General features: G+C 43.6%; 1 protein-coding gene across 1 annotated transcript; it reads left to right on the top strand.

Moving 5' to 3' along the window:
* The first annotated feature begins 9512 nt into the window (after positions 1-9512).
* Positions 9513-13202, top strand: LOC124695688 (protein LTV1 homolog). The gene is made up of 5 exons (XM_047228512.1): positions 9513-9887; positions 9963-10307; positions 10777-11391; positions 12100-12227; positions 12972-13202. Exons 1-5 carry the CDS (start codon positions 9513-9515, stop codon positions 12973-12975), a joined length of 1467 nt encoding a protein of 488 aa, XP_047084468.1. The 3' UTR covers positions 12976-13202.
* Positions 13203-14610: the final 1408 nt, after the last annotated feature.

Genomic DNA, 14610 nt, shown 5'->3' with positions numbered 1-14610 from the left:
CCGGCACCCTGCCGGAGAGGGGATTCATCTCCCGGAGGACTCTACACCGCCATGGTCGCCTCCGGAGTGATGAGTGAGTAGTCTACCCCTGGACTATGGGTCCATAGCGGTAGCTAGATGGTTGTCTTCTCCCCATTGTGCTATCATTGTCGGATCTTGTGAGCTGCCTATCATGATCAAGATCATCTATATGTAATTCTATATGTTGCGTTTGTTGGGATCCGATGAATAGAGAATACTTGTTATGTTGATTATCAAAGTTATGCTTATGTGTTGTTTATGATCTTGCATGCTCTCCGTTATTAGTAGATGCTCCGGCCAAGTAGATGCTTTTAACTCCAAGAGGGAGTACTTATGCTCGATAGTGGGTTCATGCCTGCATTGACACCAGGACGAGTGATGGAAAGTTCTAAGGTTGTGTTGTGCTTGTTGCCACTAGGGATAAAACATTGATGCTATGTCTAAGGATGTAGTTGTTGATTACATTACGCACCATACTTAATGCAATTGTCCGTTGTTTTGCAACTTAATACTGGAGGGGTTCGGATGATAACCTCGAAGGTGGACTTTTTAGGCATAGATGCAGTTGGATGGCGGTCTATGTACTTTGTCGTAATGCCCAATTAAATCTCACTATACTCATCATGATATGTATGTGCATTGTCATGCTCTCTTTATTTGTCAATTGCCCAACTGTAATTTGTTCACCCAACATGCTTGTTCGTCTTATGGGAGAGACACCTCTAGTGAACTCGTGGACCCCGGTCCAATTCTCTTTACTGAAATACAATCTACTCGCAATACTTGTTTCTACTGTTTTCTCTGCAAACAATCATCTTCCACACAATACGGTTAATCCTTTGTTACAGCAAGCCGGTGAGATTGACAACCTCACATTGTTTCGTTGGGGCAAAGTAGCTTGGTTGTGTTGTGCGGGTTCCACGTTGGCGCCGGAATCTCCGGTGTTGCGCCGCACTACATCCCGCCGCCATCAACCTTCAACGTGCTTCTTGGCTCCTCCTGGTTCGATAAACCTTGGTTTCTTTTTGAGGGAAAACTTGCTGCTGTGCGCATCATACCTTCCTCTTGGGGTTGCCCAACGAACGTGTGAAATACACGCCATCAAGCTCTTTTTCTGGCGCCGTTGCCGGGGAGATCAAGACACGCTGCAAGGGGAGTCTCCACTTCTCAATCTCTTTACTTTGTTTTTGTCTTGCTTTATTTTATTTACTACTTTGTTTGCTGCACTAAATCAAAATACAAAAAAATTAGTTGCTAGTTCTACTTTATTTGCTATCTTGTTTGCTATATCAAAAACACAAAAAAAAATTTAGTTTACCTGCATTCACTTTACTTATTTCATCATGTTTCCTTTTAATTTTACTACAAAGAACATACCGGTAGGACGTGGGTCTATAGTCGGGAGAAATAATATAGAAGAATTCTTCAACCATGTTAGTACCATTGAAAATTTTGAAGATAGACACTTGATAGATCTTGCGCCTACTTATGAAATTGCTGCTGCGCATTTAGTTCGCTTGTTGGAAACTAAATTTGTTAATCTTAATCCTATAATCCAATACATGTTTTTCACGCTTGGTGATATGGAAGAAGGGGAAAAGAAAGATTTTGTATTAGAAACCCTTCTTAGAGAATTTGGTGGTCTAGCAAGAGAAGATAGAAAGGTGTTTGCTAAATTTAATATGCTTGGTTCTCCTACTAATTTTGTTAGTCTCCTTGAAAAGATGGATATGGATAGAATAAGATACACTAATAATATTGATGATGGAGGGGAGATCAAAGCACCAATACCATGTAAGCTCCTAGCTATGAATGATGCACTAGAAAATAACTATGCTTGGCTTGTTCCTGAAAATTTGTTTGATGAGAGTAGCACACCTAAGACTAATGAAAAGGGAGATGCTAAAACTTATGTATCTAATATAATATGCCTAGTTGAGAAAACTCCACACCTCGCTGAGAATGCTTCATCCTTCGATAATACTTGATACACACTTTCTGCGCCTAGCTGAAAGGCGTTAAAGAAAGCGCTTATGGGAGACAACCCATGTTTTTACCTACAGTACTTTGTTTTTATTTTGTGTCTTGGAAGTTGTTTACTACTGTAGCAACCTCTCCTTATCTTAGTTTTGAGTTTTGTTGTGCCAAGTTAAGCCGTTGATAGAAAAGTAAGTACTAGATTTGGATTACTGCGCAGTTCCAGATTTCTTTGCTGTCACGAATCTGAGCCCACTGCCCTGCAGGAAGCTCAGAAAATTATGCCAATTTACGTGCATGATCCTCAGATATGTACGCAACTTTCATTCAATTTGAGCATTTTCATTTGAGCAAGTCTGGTGCCATTTTAAAATTCGTCAATACGAACTGTTCTGTTTTGACAGATTCTGCCTTTTATTTCGCATTGCCTCTTTCGCTATGTTGGATGAATTTCTTTGATCCACTAATGTCCAGTAGCATTATGCAATGTCCAGAAGTGTTAAGAATGAGTGTGTCACCTCTGAATATGTCAATTTATATTGTGCACTAACCCTCTAATGAGTTGTTTCGAGTTTGGTGTGGAGGAAGTTTTCAAGGATCAAGAGAGGAGTATGATGCAACATGATCAAGGAGAGTGAAAGCTCTAAGCTTGGGGATGCACCCGGTGGTTCACCCCTGCATATATCAAGAAGACTCAAGCGTCTAAGCTTGGGGATGCCCAAGGCATCCCCTTCTTCATCAACAAATTATCGAGTTCCTCCCCCGAAACTACATTTTTATTCGGCCACATCTTATGTGCTTTTTCTTGGAGCGTCGTTTCGTTTTTGTTTTTGTTTTGTTTGAATAAAATGGATCCTAGCATTCACTTTATGGGAGAGATACACACTCCGCTGTAGCTTATGGACAAATATGTCCTTGGTTTCTACTCATAGTATTCATGGCGAAGTTTCTCCTTCGTTAAATTGTTATATGGTTGGAATTGGAAAATGATACATGTAGTAATTGCTATAAATGTTTTGGGTAATGTGATACTTGGCAATTGTTGTGCTCATGTTTAAGCTCTTGCATCATATGCTTTGCACCCATTAATGAAGAAATACATAGAGCATGCTAAAATTTGGTTTGCATATTTGGTTTCTCTAAGGTCTAGATAATTTCTAGTTTTGAGTTTGAACAACAAGGAAGACGGTATAGAGTATTATAATGCTTTCAATATGTCTTTTATGTGAGTTTTGCTGTACTAGTTCATCCTTGTGTTTGCCTCAAATAACCTTGCTAGCCTAAACCTTGTATCGAGAGGGAATACTTCTCATGCATCCAAAATACTTGAGCCAACCACTATGCCATTTGTGTCCACCATACCTACCTATACTACATGGTATTTTCCCGCCATTCCAAAGTAAATTGCTTGAGTGCTACCTTTAAAATTCCATCATTCACCTTTGCAATATATAGCTCATGGGACAAATAGCTTAAAAACTATTGTGGTATTGAATATGTAATTATGCACTTTATCTCTTATTAAGTTGCTTGTTGTGCGATAACCATGTTTATCGGGGAACGCCATCAACTCATTGTTGAATTTCATGTGAGTTGCTATGCATGTTCGTCTTGTACGAAGTAAGGGCGATCTACACTGAGTTGAATGGTTTGAGCATGCATATTGTGAGAGAAGAACATTGGGCCGCTAACTAAAGCCATGTTCCATGGTGGAAGTTTCAGTTTTGGACAAACATCCTCAAATCTCTAATGAGAAAAGAATTAATTGTTGTTGAATGCTTAAAGCATTAAAAGAGGAGTCCATTATCTGTTGTCTATGTTGTCCCGGTATGGATGTCTAAGTTGAGAATAATCAAAAGCGAGAAATCCAAATGCGAGCTTTCTCCTTAGACCTTTGTACAGGCGGCATAGAGGTACCCCTTTGTGATACTTGGTTAAAGCATATGTATTGCGGTGATAATCCAGGTAGTCCAAGCTAATTAGGACAAGGTGCGAGCACTATTAGTACACTATGCATGAGGCTTGCAACTTATAAGATATAATTTACATGATGCATATGCTTTATTACTACCGTTGACAAAATTGTTTCATGTTTTCAAAATCAAAGCTCTAGCACAAATATAGCAATCGATGCTTTTCCTCTATGAGGACCATTCTTTTACTTTTATGTTGAGTCAGTTCACCTATTTCTCTCCACCTCAAGAAGCAAACACTTGTGTGAACTGTGCATTGATTCTTACATACTTGCTTATTGCACTTATTATATTACTCTATGTTGACAATATCCATGAGATATACATGTTACAAGTTGAAAGCAACCGCTGAAACTTAATCTTCTTTTGTGTTGCTTCAATACCTTTACTTTGAATTATTGCTTTATGAGTTAACTCTTATGCAAGACTTATTGATGCTTGTCTTGAAATGCTATTCATGAAAAGTCTTTGCTTTATGATTCAGTTGTTTACTCATGTCATACACATTGTTTTGATCGCTGCATTCTCTACATATGCTTTACAAATAGTATGATCAAGTTTATGATGGCATGTCACTCCGTAAATTATCTTTGTTATCGTTTTACCCGCTCGGGACGAGCGGAACTAAGCTTAGGGATGCTGATACGTCTCCAACGTATCGATAATTTCTTGTGTTCCATGCCACATTATTGATGTTATCTACATGTTTTATGCACACTTTATGTCATATTCGTGCATTTTCCGGAACTAACCTATTAACAAGATGCCGAAGTGCCGATTCTTGTTTTCTGCTGTTTTTGGTTTCAGAAATCCTAGTAAAGAAATATTCTCGGAATTGGACGAAATAAAAGCCCAGAGGCCTATTTTCTCACGAAGCTTCCGGAAGTCCGAAGGAGAGACGAAGAGGGGCCACGGGGCGCCAAACCCTAGGGCGGCGCGGCCCCCCCTTGGCCGCGCCGGCCTGTGGTGTGGGCCCCCGTGCCGCCTCTTGACCTGCCCTTCCGCCTACAAATAGCCTCCGTGACGAAACCCCCGGCACCGAGAGCCACGATACGGAAAACATTGCGAGACGCCGTCGCCGCCGATCCCATCTCGGGGGATCCTGGAGATCGCCTCCGGCACCCTGCCGGAGAGGGGATTCATCTCCTGGAGGACTCTACACCGCCATGGTCGCCTCCGGAGTGATGAGTGAGTAGTCTACCCCTGGACTATGGGTCCATAGCAGTAGCTAGATGGTTGTCTTCTCCCCATTGTGCTATCATTGTCTGGATCTTGTGAGCTGCCTATCATGATCAAGATCATCTATATGTAATTCTATATGTTGCGTTTGTTGGGATCCGATGAATAGAGAATACTTGTTATGTTGATTATCAAAGTTATGCTTATGTGTTGTTTATGATCTTGCATGCTCTCCGTTATTAGTAGATGCTTCTGGCCAAGTAGATGCTTTTAACTCCAAGAGGGAGTACTTATGCTCGATAGTGGGTTCATGCCTGCATTGACACCCGGGACAATGACGAGAAAGTTCTAAGGTTGTGTTGTGTTGTTGCCACTAGGGATAAAACATTGATGCTATGTCTAAGGATGTAGTTGTTGATTACATTACGCACCATACTTAATGCAATTGTCCGTTGTTTTGCAACTTAATACCGGAGGGGTTCGGATGATAACCTCGAAGGTGGACTTTTTAGGCATAGATGCGGTTGGATGGCGGTCTATGTACTTTGTCGTAATGCCCAATTAAATCTCACTATACTCATCATGATATGTATGTGCATTGTCATGCTCTCTTTATTTGTCAATTGCCCAACTCGTAATTTGTTCACCCAACATGCTCGTTCGTCTTATGGGAGAGACACCTCTAGTGAACCGTGGACCCCGGTCCAATTCTCTTTACTCGAAATACAATCTACTGCAATACTTGTTTCTCACTGTTTTCTCTGCAAACAATCATCTTCCACACAATACGGTTAATCCTTTGTTACAGCAAGCCGGTGAGATTGACAACCTCACTTGTTTCGTTGGGGCAAAGTAGCTTGGTTGTGTTGTGCAGGTTCCACGTTGGCGCCGGAATCTCCGGTGTTGCGCCGCACTACATCCCGCCGCCATCAACCTTCAACGTGCTTCTTGGCTCCTCCCGGTTCGATAAACCTTGGTTTCTTTCGAGGAAAACTTGCTGCTGTGCGCATCATACCTTCCTCTTGGGGTTGCCCAACGAACGTGTGAAATACACGCCATCAATCATCTCGTGTTGTAACACACTGTAGTACTGTACTGAAACTAAGCAAATCCCAGTAATACCAAATCATTAGATGCTAGATTTTCATGACCTTTTCATCTGGTAAAATACAACCTAAATAAATCCAATCTCAGCCGGTTTATATCTTTGGCAATCTCTGAATTTTTGTTTGTTCTAGGCATTTGCACTTTGGCTTAGCATGCGCACCCTTTACAAACTTAGGTAACAACACTGGAGATTCTGTGAACATATCCATAACACAAAATCTCTGAGTTTTTGCGAACGGCACGGAGTATAATAATAGTCTGTCTACTAGATTTACAAAATCATTCAACAAAGCACCACATTGTGTGAATCTAGTCTATTCAGAAAGCATTTTCTTCGTGCAGATGTCATGCTCCTCATTAACCGCGACGCATTCTGATCCAGGGAAGAGCTTTTCAAATATTTAGATGCAGATGCAGCCTTTGATTTCTTCACCTTCGTTTCATGTTCAGTCTCATCTGTAAATGGGATAGTAAATGAGACATGCAGTAAGGTAATGATCAGACTAAGAAACAGATCCTTACTTAAGTTCTCAAAGGCCTAGAAATAAATCCTCACCTAAGTTCTCGAAGGCAAACACATTATGGTCATAAATAGAGTACATCCTCTTGGGGTGTGGAGCTGGAGTCGAGGGTCTCTCCGGGTTGGTGATTTCAGTAGCACTTGGGGCACACCTCATCACTACATCTTTATTATCCACAACTGACATAGGAGATGCACCACTATCAGCTTCCTCTAGCAAGCTTGAGAATCGCGGAAACGTGCTCTGCCTAACATAGAAGAGCATATATGCTTCTTAATGTAGTGCACTTGTCTCAGTAATTGAATCAACCTGCAACACAAACATGACTTTTACAAGGTGAAAATGCTCTGTCATGAAAAGAAAGAGCAAATAACTTGTGACACTTACAAATTGAGGTCAAGGACACCAACCAAGCCTCTCTGTTGTTGCTCTTGCATCATCTCCGCCGAACTCAAATTGAGGTCAAGGACACCAACCAAGCCTCTCTGTCGCTGCTCTTTCATCATCTCCGCCGAACTCAAATTGAGATCAAGAACACCAACCAAGCCTCTTTGTTGCTGCTCTTGCATCTGATGTGCTCCACGAGTCTCATCATGTGATCTCGTTGGAGGGAATCCCAATCTCATCTGGATCAAAGGTTCGGAGAAGATGTCCTTCTCGCGCATTCTTTCATATCTCCACATACCTTTTGCACTAAGGGGTAGTTTCTTCCTCTCGGAAACAAGCTTATATAGGTTGTCGCCAACAATTTGTTCCATCATATAGCTATTGGAGAGCACTATTGGGTCATCATATTGGAGGCTCATCTTGCTGTCCATTCTCTTACGCTTGTTGTGTTGTACTTCTCTTGTTCTCTTGTCCATATCCTATAAACGTAACAAGTTTAACATGTTTCAGACTTTTTCCTTGTAAATATGCAACATCAAAATATTCAAATTGCATATTGTTTGTGTTCCACTATCTAGTCAGCTTACTTTGTTATTTTTGGCTAATACTGACATTTCTTTTAACAGGATAGAACCTTGATGATCATACGGCAATTCAATCAGAGAGTTCCCTTGCCATGGAAAGTTAATACTCCAAACAGAGAGTAGAAGATTCATTTCTAGAATTTCAAGCAAATACTGTCACAGGTTAGTTTGTTTATCCGTCGACATGCTACAGCTCAGAACCTTGCATGTGAATTGGCAAAATAAACATTTGTTAAACAGAGAGTAAGTTATTTCAGCACAATAATTAGCAAAATGAACATGGAACATTTGTTAAATAAGTTCTTGTACTGTATGATCTTTGTCTGATCACAACAGAGCAATACTGTCATTGCCCTGAACCTAGACTGCTAGAGGTGGTTGTCAGGCAAAACTTAGTTCTCATCCCAAATTAAACAGATGTTCAGGGACCAAACATAACCATGCCCTTTTAAACAAATGCGTTGAATAGAGAATTGTCATAACCATGCCTTTTCTCTCTTTATATATGTACATTCAAAGAACCTGCTGCATAGACTAGAGATTTGCAAAGTTCAGACCCGTTTTAACATCACTAAAAACCCGCTGCTAACATTCAAACAATCCGGTGCTAGCTGCTGGAGTATACTTCTTGCTAATTGTGTGCTCAAATTGTACACCGCAGCTCGAAGACGAAGTTGTTCCTGCTTCGCTTCATCAACCGGGAAGACGGCGAGGGAAACGGACGGCTCCGGCATGGGAAGCGGCGAGAACGGCCTCGCCTGTGTGTCTTTGCATCGAGAAGGAGGCAGGCCGGAGCTTCTTCCAGAGCATCCAACTGTGAATGCAGTGGCGGGATGCGCTCACGGTCGCCAGGGCCGGAGGAGCAGCGACCCCGGCAGTGCCGGCCTCCTTGAGGAGGACGCATGGGAGAAGGAGGAGGCAAGCTCGGGAGACCCTCGCGAGGAGCGGAAGGCGAGCTTGGGAGGGCAGCGGGAGCCACCGGCGCGAGGGGCGCAAGGCCACCGGCGCGGAAGGCGAGCTCTTGAGGGCATCGGGAGCCGCCGGCGGGACGGGCGCGAGGCCACCGGAGCGAGGGGCGCGAGGCCGCTGGCGAAAGCCGAGCTCGTGAGGGCGGCGGGAGCCGCCCGCGAGAGGGCGAGGAGGCCGCCGGTGCGAGGAGCGCGCGAGGCCGCAGGCGCGAGGAGCTCGAGGCCGCCGGCGCGGAAGGCGAGCTCGCGAGGGCGGGGGGCCTCCGGCTAGAGGGCGGCGCAAGGCCGGCGGGGCGCGGAGCGCGGACGCGGGCGCTTGAGGGCCGCCGGCGCGAGGCGCGGGAATCCGCCGGCCAGCCGGAGCGAGGCGCGGGAATCCGCCGGCCAGCCGTCGTGAGCCCGCGAGCGCGGGAGTCCGCCGGTAGAATTCTGCCTGATCGCGATCGATGGATTGCGGAGGGAGTCGATCGTCTCGGTTTTCAAATTGTAAGGGTGCAAATGCAAAAAACGATTTGAACTAGCTTCCGACATTTTTTTCTGGACGGAGGGAGTAATATAAAGTACTCCCGTTTTGTCCGAGGAACTTTCTGTGTTTGTTGCCGTTTGCACACCTGCACAGGGGAGACTCGTCGGTCGTCGCCTCCTCGGTAATCTTAGCCGTCTGCCTCCATCTGGATAGTCCAAATTTACTCAACTCGTACAATACACCCCAATTTCTCTGTCCCCGTCTCCCACACTCACACTGCCAAATCCCAAAACCCTAGCCCAACCCCTGCCTCCTCCGCCGCCGCCGCCATGGCAGGAGAAGCAGCAGCAGCCCGCGGCCGCAAGGCCCGCAACTTCGCGACCTTCCGCCTCTTCCCCCGCGACGGTGCCGCCGGCCCCGACGACCGCGTCTTCGTCCGCGTCGACAACAACGCCTACACCATCCCCGGCTTCGGCGACGACCAGGACCCTCCCCTCTCCCCCACCGCTGCCGCCGACCAGCTCCCTTCATCCACCTCTGCCCCCCTCCCCGACCACGTCCGCCAGCAGATCCTCGAGCTCGGCCTCCCCGACGACGGCTACAACTACCTTCTCCATCTCCGCGAGCTCCGCCCCGCCGCTGCCGCCTCCTCCTTCGTCCCCAGCCATACCGCCCGCCCCGAGCCGCTCCCCCTCGACGTGAAGGTCGGCTCTTTCTCTCTCCAAAGCCCACTCATGTTCTCCCATTCGAGCGTCTAACGTTAGTTTTCTCCTGTGCAGGCGTATGATGCAAGCAAGGTGCGAGTTGCTTCCGGCAAGGCCGAGGAAGAGTTGGACGAGGGGAGGACCATGTGTAAGGTGGCCGCAAAGACTGCACCGGTGAGGCGGGTTGGGAAGGCCATCGACCCTGACGTTGCAAGGTTGCTAGATGAGAGCGATGATGAGGGTCTGGAGGAGGATTTTGTCATCATGGCCAACCAAGCCGAAGGGGATGAGGTGGACGATGAAGAGGAGGAAGAGGGTGGTGGTGTGTTCAGTGATGTGGAAGATGATGAGGGGTTCGAGGATGAAGAGAGTGAGCCCAGGCAGAGGGTGCCGAGGCTGCTGGACGAACAGTTTGATTTGGTGAGTTTTTTTCCACTAAATTTCTTTAGTTTGCTATATGCAATACTGTGAAAAGATTGTTTGCCTTGTTATTACAAGTTCATGATTGATGGTTTGTTTTTGATAAGAAGACTGCTAAGTTTAAGTGATACTAAATTGTAATCACACATTGACAAATATGCAGCTTTAGTAATCCCTGTTATATGGTCTACACATGTCTTTCCGTCGTGTGAGCTTTTCTGTTGTATTTAACCATTCAGTACATGTGAAGCTTTCTCTGTATAGAAGATACAGTGTCAAAAGTTAAACCCTATGTGTTGTAACTAATTCAAGTGAACATATTTAGCGGAATGTCTTCTATTACTTGTCTCATCAGCCCCCAATTTTCTGTAATGTAGGCTAGGGATCTTGTCCTATGTTTTGACCTGTTAGCTTTGCCAGTTGCAAAATCTATATGTCAAATTTTGACTCGTTGTAAATAAATTTACAGCTTGCTTTGGAAGAATATGGAGATAGTGATGATGATGCTGGAGGTGTTAGAGATGGGGAGCATGAATTGCCAAACGAGGTTATAGATGAATTGAAATTGTTCCACAATCAAAATGTATGCAATGATGAAGGGTACAGAACGCCAGGAGATTTTGTTCGTAGAAAGCTTGACACAACCACCGCAGAGGAGGTGGATGAATCTGCTAATGTGATCCAGAAGTGTGCCGAGTATGCTGAAAAGTATTTAAATGACCCCGCACAAGATGAAGAGGTCGTGCTTGTTTCAGAAAGCAGTGATGAGTCTGAGGTTTGGGACTGTGAGTCCATTGTTTCCACCTACTCTAACTTGGACAATCACCCTGGAAAAATTCAAGCTCCAAGAAAACCTAGAAATCTGCTTCCCAAAGTTTTCCCTGGGGAAACAGCCACAACGAAAGATATCATCAAGCTTCATGGAAAAGAGAAACTTCCAGTTGATTACCTACCACAGAGGAAAAGAAAGAGTGAAAAGGAGAAGAAACCAAAACCTGCAGAAGCAGAACCAGAAGCTCCAGATACTGAATATTTCAAGAAGGTTGTTCAGAAGGAAACAAAGGATGAAAAGAAAGCAAGAAAGGTAAAACAAGCATTCTGGTTTTAGATTAATAGTTTGAATCTCACAATCATGTACTCCTACTTCATTTAATTAACTGACATGAGTGGCACAAGATGTTGGTATCGTTCACTTAATGTGTCACCAGGCTTCAAAATTTTGCCAACCATCCAACGCAACACTAAAACCCTTGATGTTATGCCCATTTGTAGAGTTCTCTGTAAAGTTACACTTTCCATGTATAACATGTATAGACATTTGATAAATTGATGTTAGTTTTTATGAAAAAACAATGCCATTGTTGTACTTCAAAATGTGAGCTTTTACTTGTTACAGTCTCTAAAATTGAACTTTGAACAATATTTCTCCACATCATACTTTTTCTTGTTCATAGCTATACCAAATCATGGTCATAAAAAATACTTTCAAATAAGCATCCGATGTGATATGACATCACAAAACCTATAATGAATGGCATAATTGTTTGTCAAATTACCAAATCCCAATATTGAACCTAGTAGGGACTATCATTTTCTTGGTGGTTATTGCGAGCTTCATACTTGTCTATAATATGTCTCAATGGATGGTGATTCAATCATTGGTTGTTAAGGCCTAAGGGATCTGTACAATCATGTAGGAGCACATATAGATCATCTATCTCTGCAAACCTGATTCAGATTACATTTGTTTACTACTTTTGACATTCTTACCATATGGGCCATATTTTGCTAGTCTGCTGTAAAAGAAGAGAAGAGAGAAGCCCGGAAAGCAAAGAAAGAACTCAAAGAACTGTACAAGTTTGAGACACAAAAGGCTCAGAAAGTTGCTGCTGTTACAGGGCCATCTTCCATACGGCTAAAGTAAGTGGCCCTGCCAATTATATGCTGTATTGTGTGAACTGAATAGGCTATGGGTACTGATGCAATGCATCATGTCTAGAAAAACGAATTTTTGGTGTCATGTCTGTATGTATAGAGTTCAACCTCGTGTCTGTCCAATTAAATGTATGTACGCACATATTTTATCCAATGAATTTACTAACGTATATATGGATACCAGATACCTTTACAGTGTCAATTGTTGAATTTTTCAGACAAAACGGATAATGAGTCTAAAATACTTGCCAGATATCTTCCCAATCAAAATTAGTTGACACCCTGTAGATCATTGTATCATCCCTTAACTTTCAAGTTCAACTATAAAGCCTGAAGATAAACAAAATGCAGGGTGTCCTGACAATATTACCATCTTTTTTCATTATTATCTATTCTTCAAGAAATAGTCCTTTTTTTTCCCTCTTTGTAGCTCAACATAAGTTGAAATATAACTTCAAGATTTGCATGTGACTATTTGAACCAAGAACAACATTCACAATCTTCTACTCTGTCCGTCCTGCAAAGAATGACTTAGATTTGTCTAAATTCAGATATATCTGTACACTAAATAGTGTATAAATACATCCGAATTCAGACAAATTTGCGACATCCTTTTACGTGACAGAGGGAGTAGTATATTTCTGTTACTTGGCCATGGTTTGCATTCTTTCCCCACCATTTTGTTGATCAAATGTTATGTGCATACTAAAATGACTTGTCCTTTTGCAGGTAATTGTACTGTCAGATATGTAATATGTTTCCTACTATACTAGGATGTCTGGACTGTTGAAGTATTAAAGATATACTTCGGGGTAAGATGCCCGCCCCCTGATGATACCTGTCATGTTTGTGGTTTTTGTCAGTGATCAGAAGCAGTGAATGAGTTTACTGCTAGATATCTTTAGTTTTGTGTTACCTTCATGAGAAATATTATGACAGGGGCATTGCAAGAACACCACACTAAGTTAGTCAAATGCAAGGATAGTTTTGTAATCTTATGCATAACTTTCTAGGATTCAAAGTTCCTTAAAAAAGTCCCATTTTTCCGTCAAGAGATTCCAAAGTTTTTTTTTTCAAGAACCGGCAACAACTGTTACCCTTTTTTCCATTAAGATTGAGCAAAGGAGGCTTACAAATTTGTTACATGAGGCTCAGACGCCCACTCACACACATCGACTATTACTCCTCCCTCCTACCTGCCTCGCTATCTTCCAGTTTTCTAGCTCAGCTTTTGTGGCCTGTACAGCTGTGTAATGCTAGAGCTCTTCCTATCAAATGTCCTTGCATTCCTCTCAAGCAACAGCTGCTCATGCCTGCAATTGCTATAATGGTCACCTCCTTGCTTCTGTTCTTTGGCTGGTTTGAACCAATGGAGCACGACCAATCTCGTACAGTGCCCTGTTGGAACAATATCTGCCTGCAGCTCCACGTTCTCGACATAAGTTGAACCAGTATTACCTGCGAAAAGGCACTGGACAAGGAGATGAACCAGTATTGCCTTGCGAAAAGGCACTGTACAAGGAGATGATCAATGTCTTGCTCCTGATCGCAGAAGGTGCAGTAGGCCAGGGTTTCCATCCCTCTTCTCAGCAATCTATCAGCTGCCTAGCAGTGATTTGTCAGCGCCAACCAACAGAAAATTTCCTCCTTCAAAGGAGCCCAATTATTCCACAGCGCCCTGGCATAATCTGCCACCTCATTACCCAGAAAGAAGGCTTTGTATGCAGATGCTGATGAATACTTGCCATTTTCTGTCAAACTCTAGACAATTTATCTTGTTCATAGTTAAGAGTGGGCTGGTTCTGAATGATGATCCACGGGGTTATGAATTCAGCAATTGCCCGCAGATCCGAGGTTCCTCGAATGTCAGCAATCCAAGAATTGTTTTGTATTGAAGCTGCCACTGTCTTAAGTTTGGCTCCACTTGCAGGAACAAAATTTAACAGAGCTGGAGCAATTTGACTAGGACTTCTTCCTTCTAACAACCTATCTGCCAAAAATTGAGTTTTTCACCACTGCCAACATGACAGCTGAACATACTCTCTGCTTCCTCCGATATGTGCATCTCCACCCTGTGCCAAGACCGAGCAGGTCCTTCTCTCTGCAGCCACCTCCAACAAATTCGAGAGATTCCAAAGATTTATCCTGTAGAGATGAGCAAAAGATGAAGGGAAACGTTGAGTGTTGCTGCCCCTGGGGCAAGGGAGCCAACGGTGCGGAAGGCGGGGGAAGGAGAGCTTGCGTGGAGGTTTCAGGCGAGCGGTTGCTCTATCACGCGATGGCTTTTCTCTTTTGCCGTGCGCTGGAGCGACCACAAAATATTTCGCGTGTAGGATAGTGCAATTTCTAGCGCGTGTGAATTTTTTTA

The sequence above is a fragment of the Lolium rigidum genome, chromosome 3 (genome assembly GCF_022539505.1).
Source record: "Lolium rigidum isolate FL_2022 chromosome 3, APGP_CSIRO_Lrig_0.1, whole genome shotgun sequence".
NCBI lineage: Eukaryota > Viridiplantae > Streptophyta > Magnoliopsida > Poales > Poaceae > Lolium > Lolium rigidum.
The sequence above is the reverse complement of the archived record's forward strand: the minus strand, read 5'-3'. Positions and strand labels throughout refer to the sequence as shown.

Excerpts from the sequence above, each read along its gene's own strand:
- LOC124695688 (XM_047228512.1), top strand. The coding sequence starts at position 9,513 with ATGGCAGGAGAAGCAGCAGCAGCCCGCGGCCGCAAGGCCCGCAACTTC. Across the intron at positions 10,308-10,776 it reads TGGACGAACAGTTTGATTTG|CTTGCTTTGGAAGAATATGG; the intron begins GTGAGTTTTTTT and ends ATAAATTTACAG. Across the intron at positions 11,392-12,099 it reads ATGAAAAGAAAGCAAGAAAG|TCTGCTGTAAAAGAAGAGAA; the intron begins GTAAAACAAGCA and ends ATATTTTGCTAG.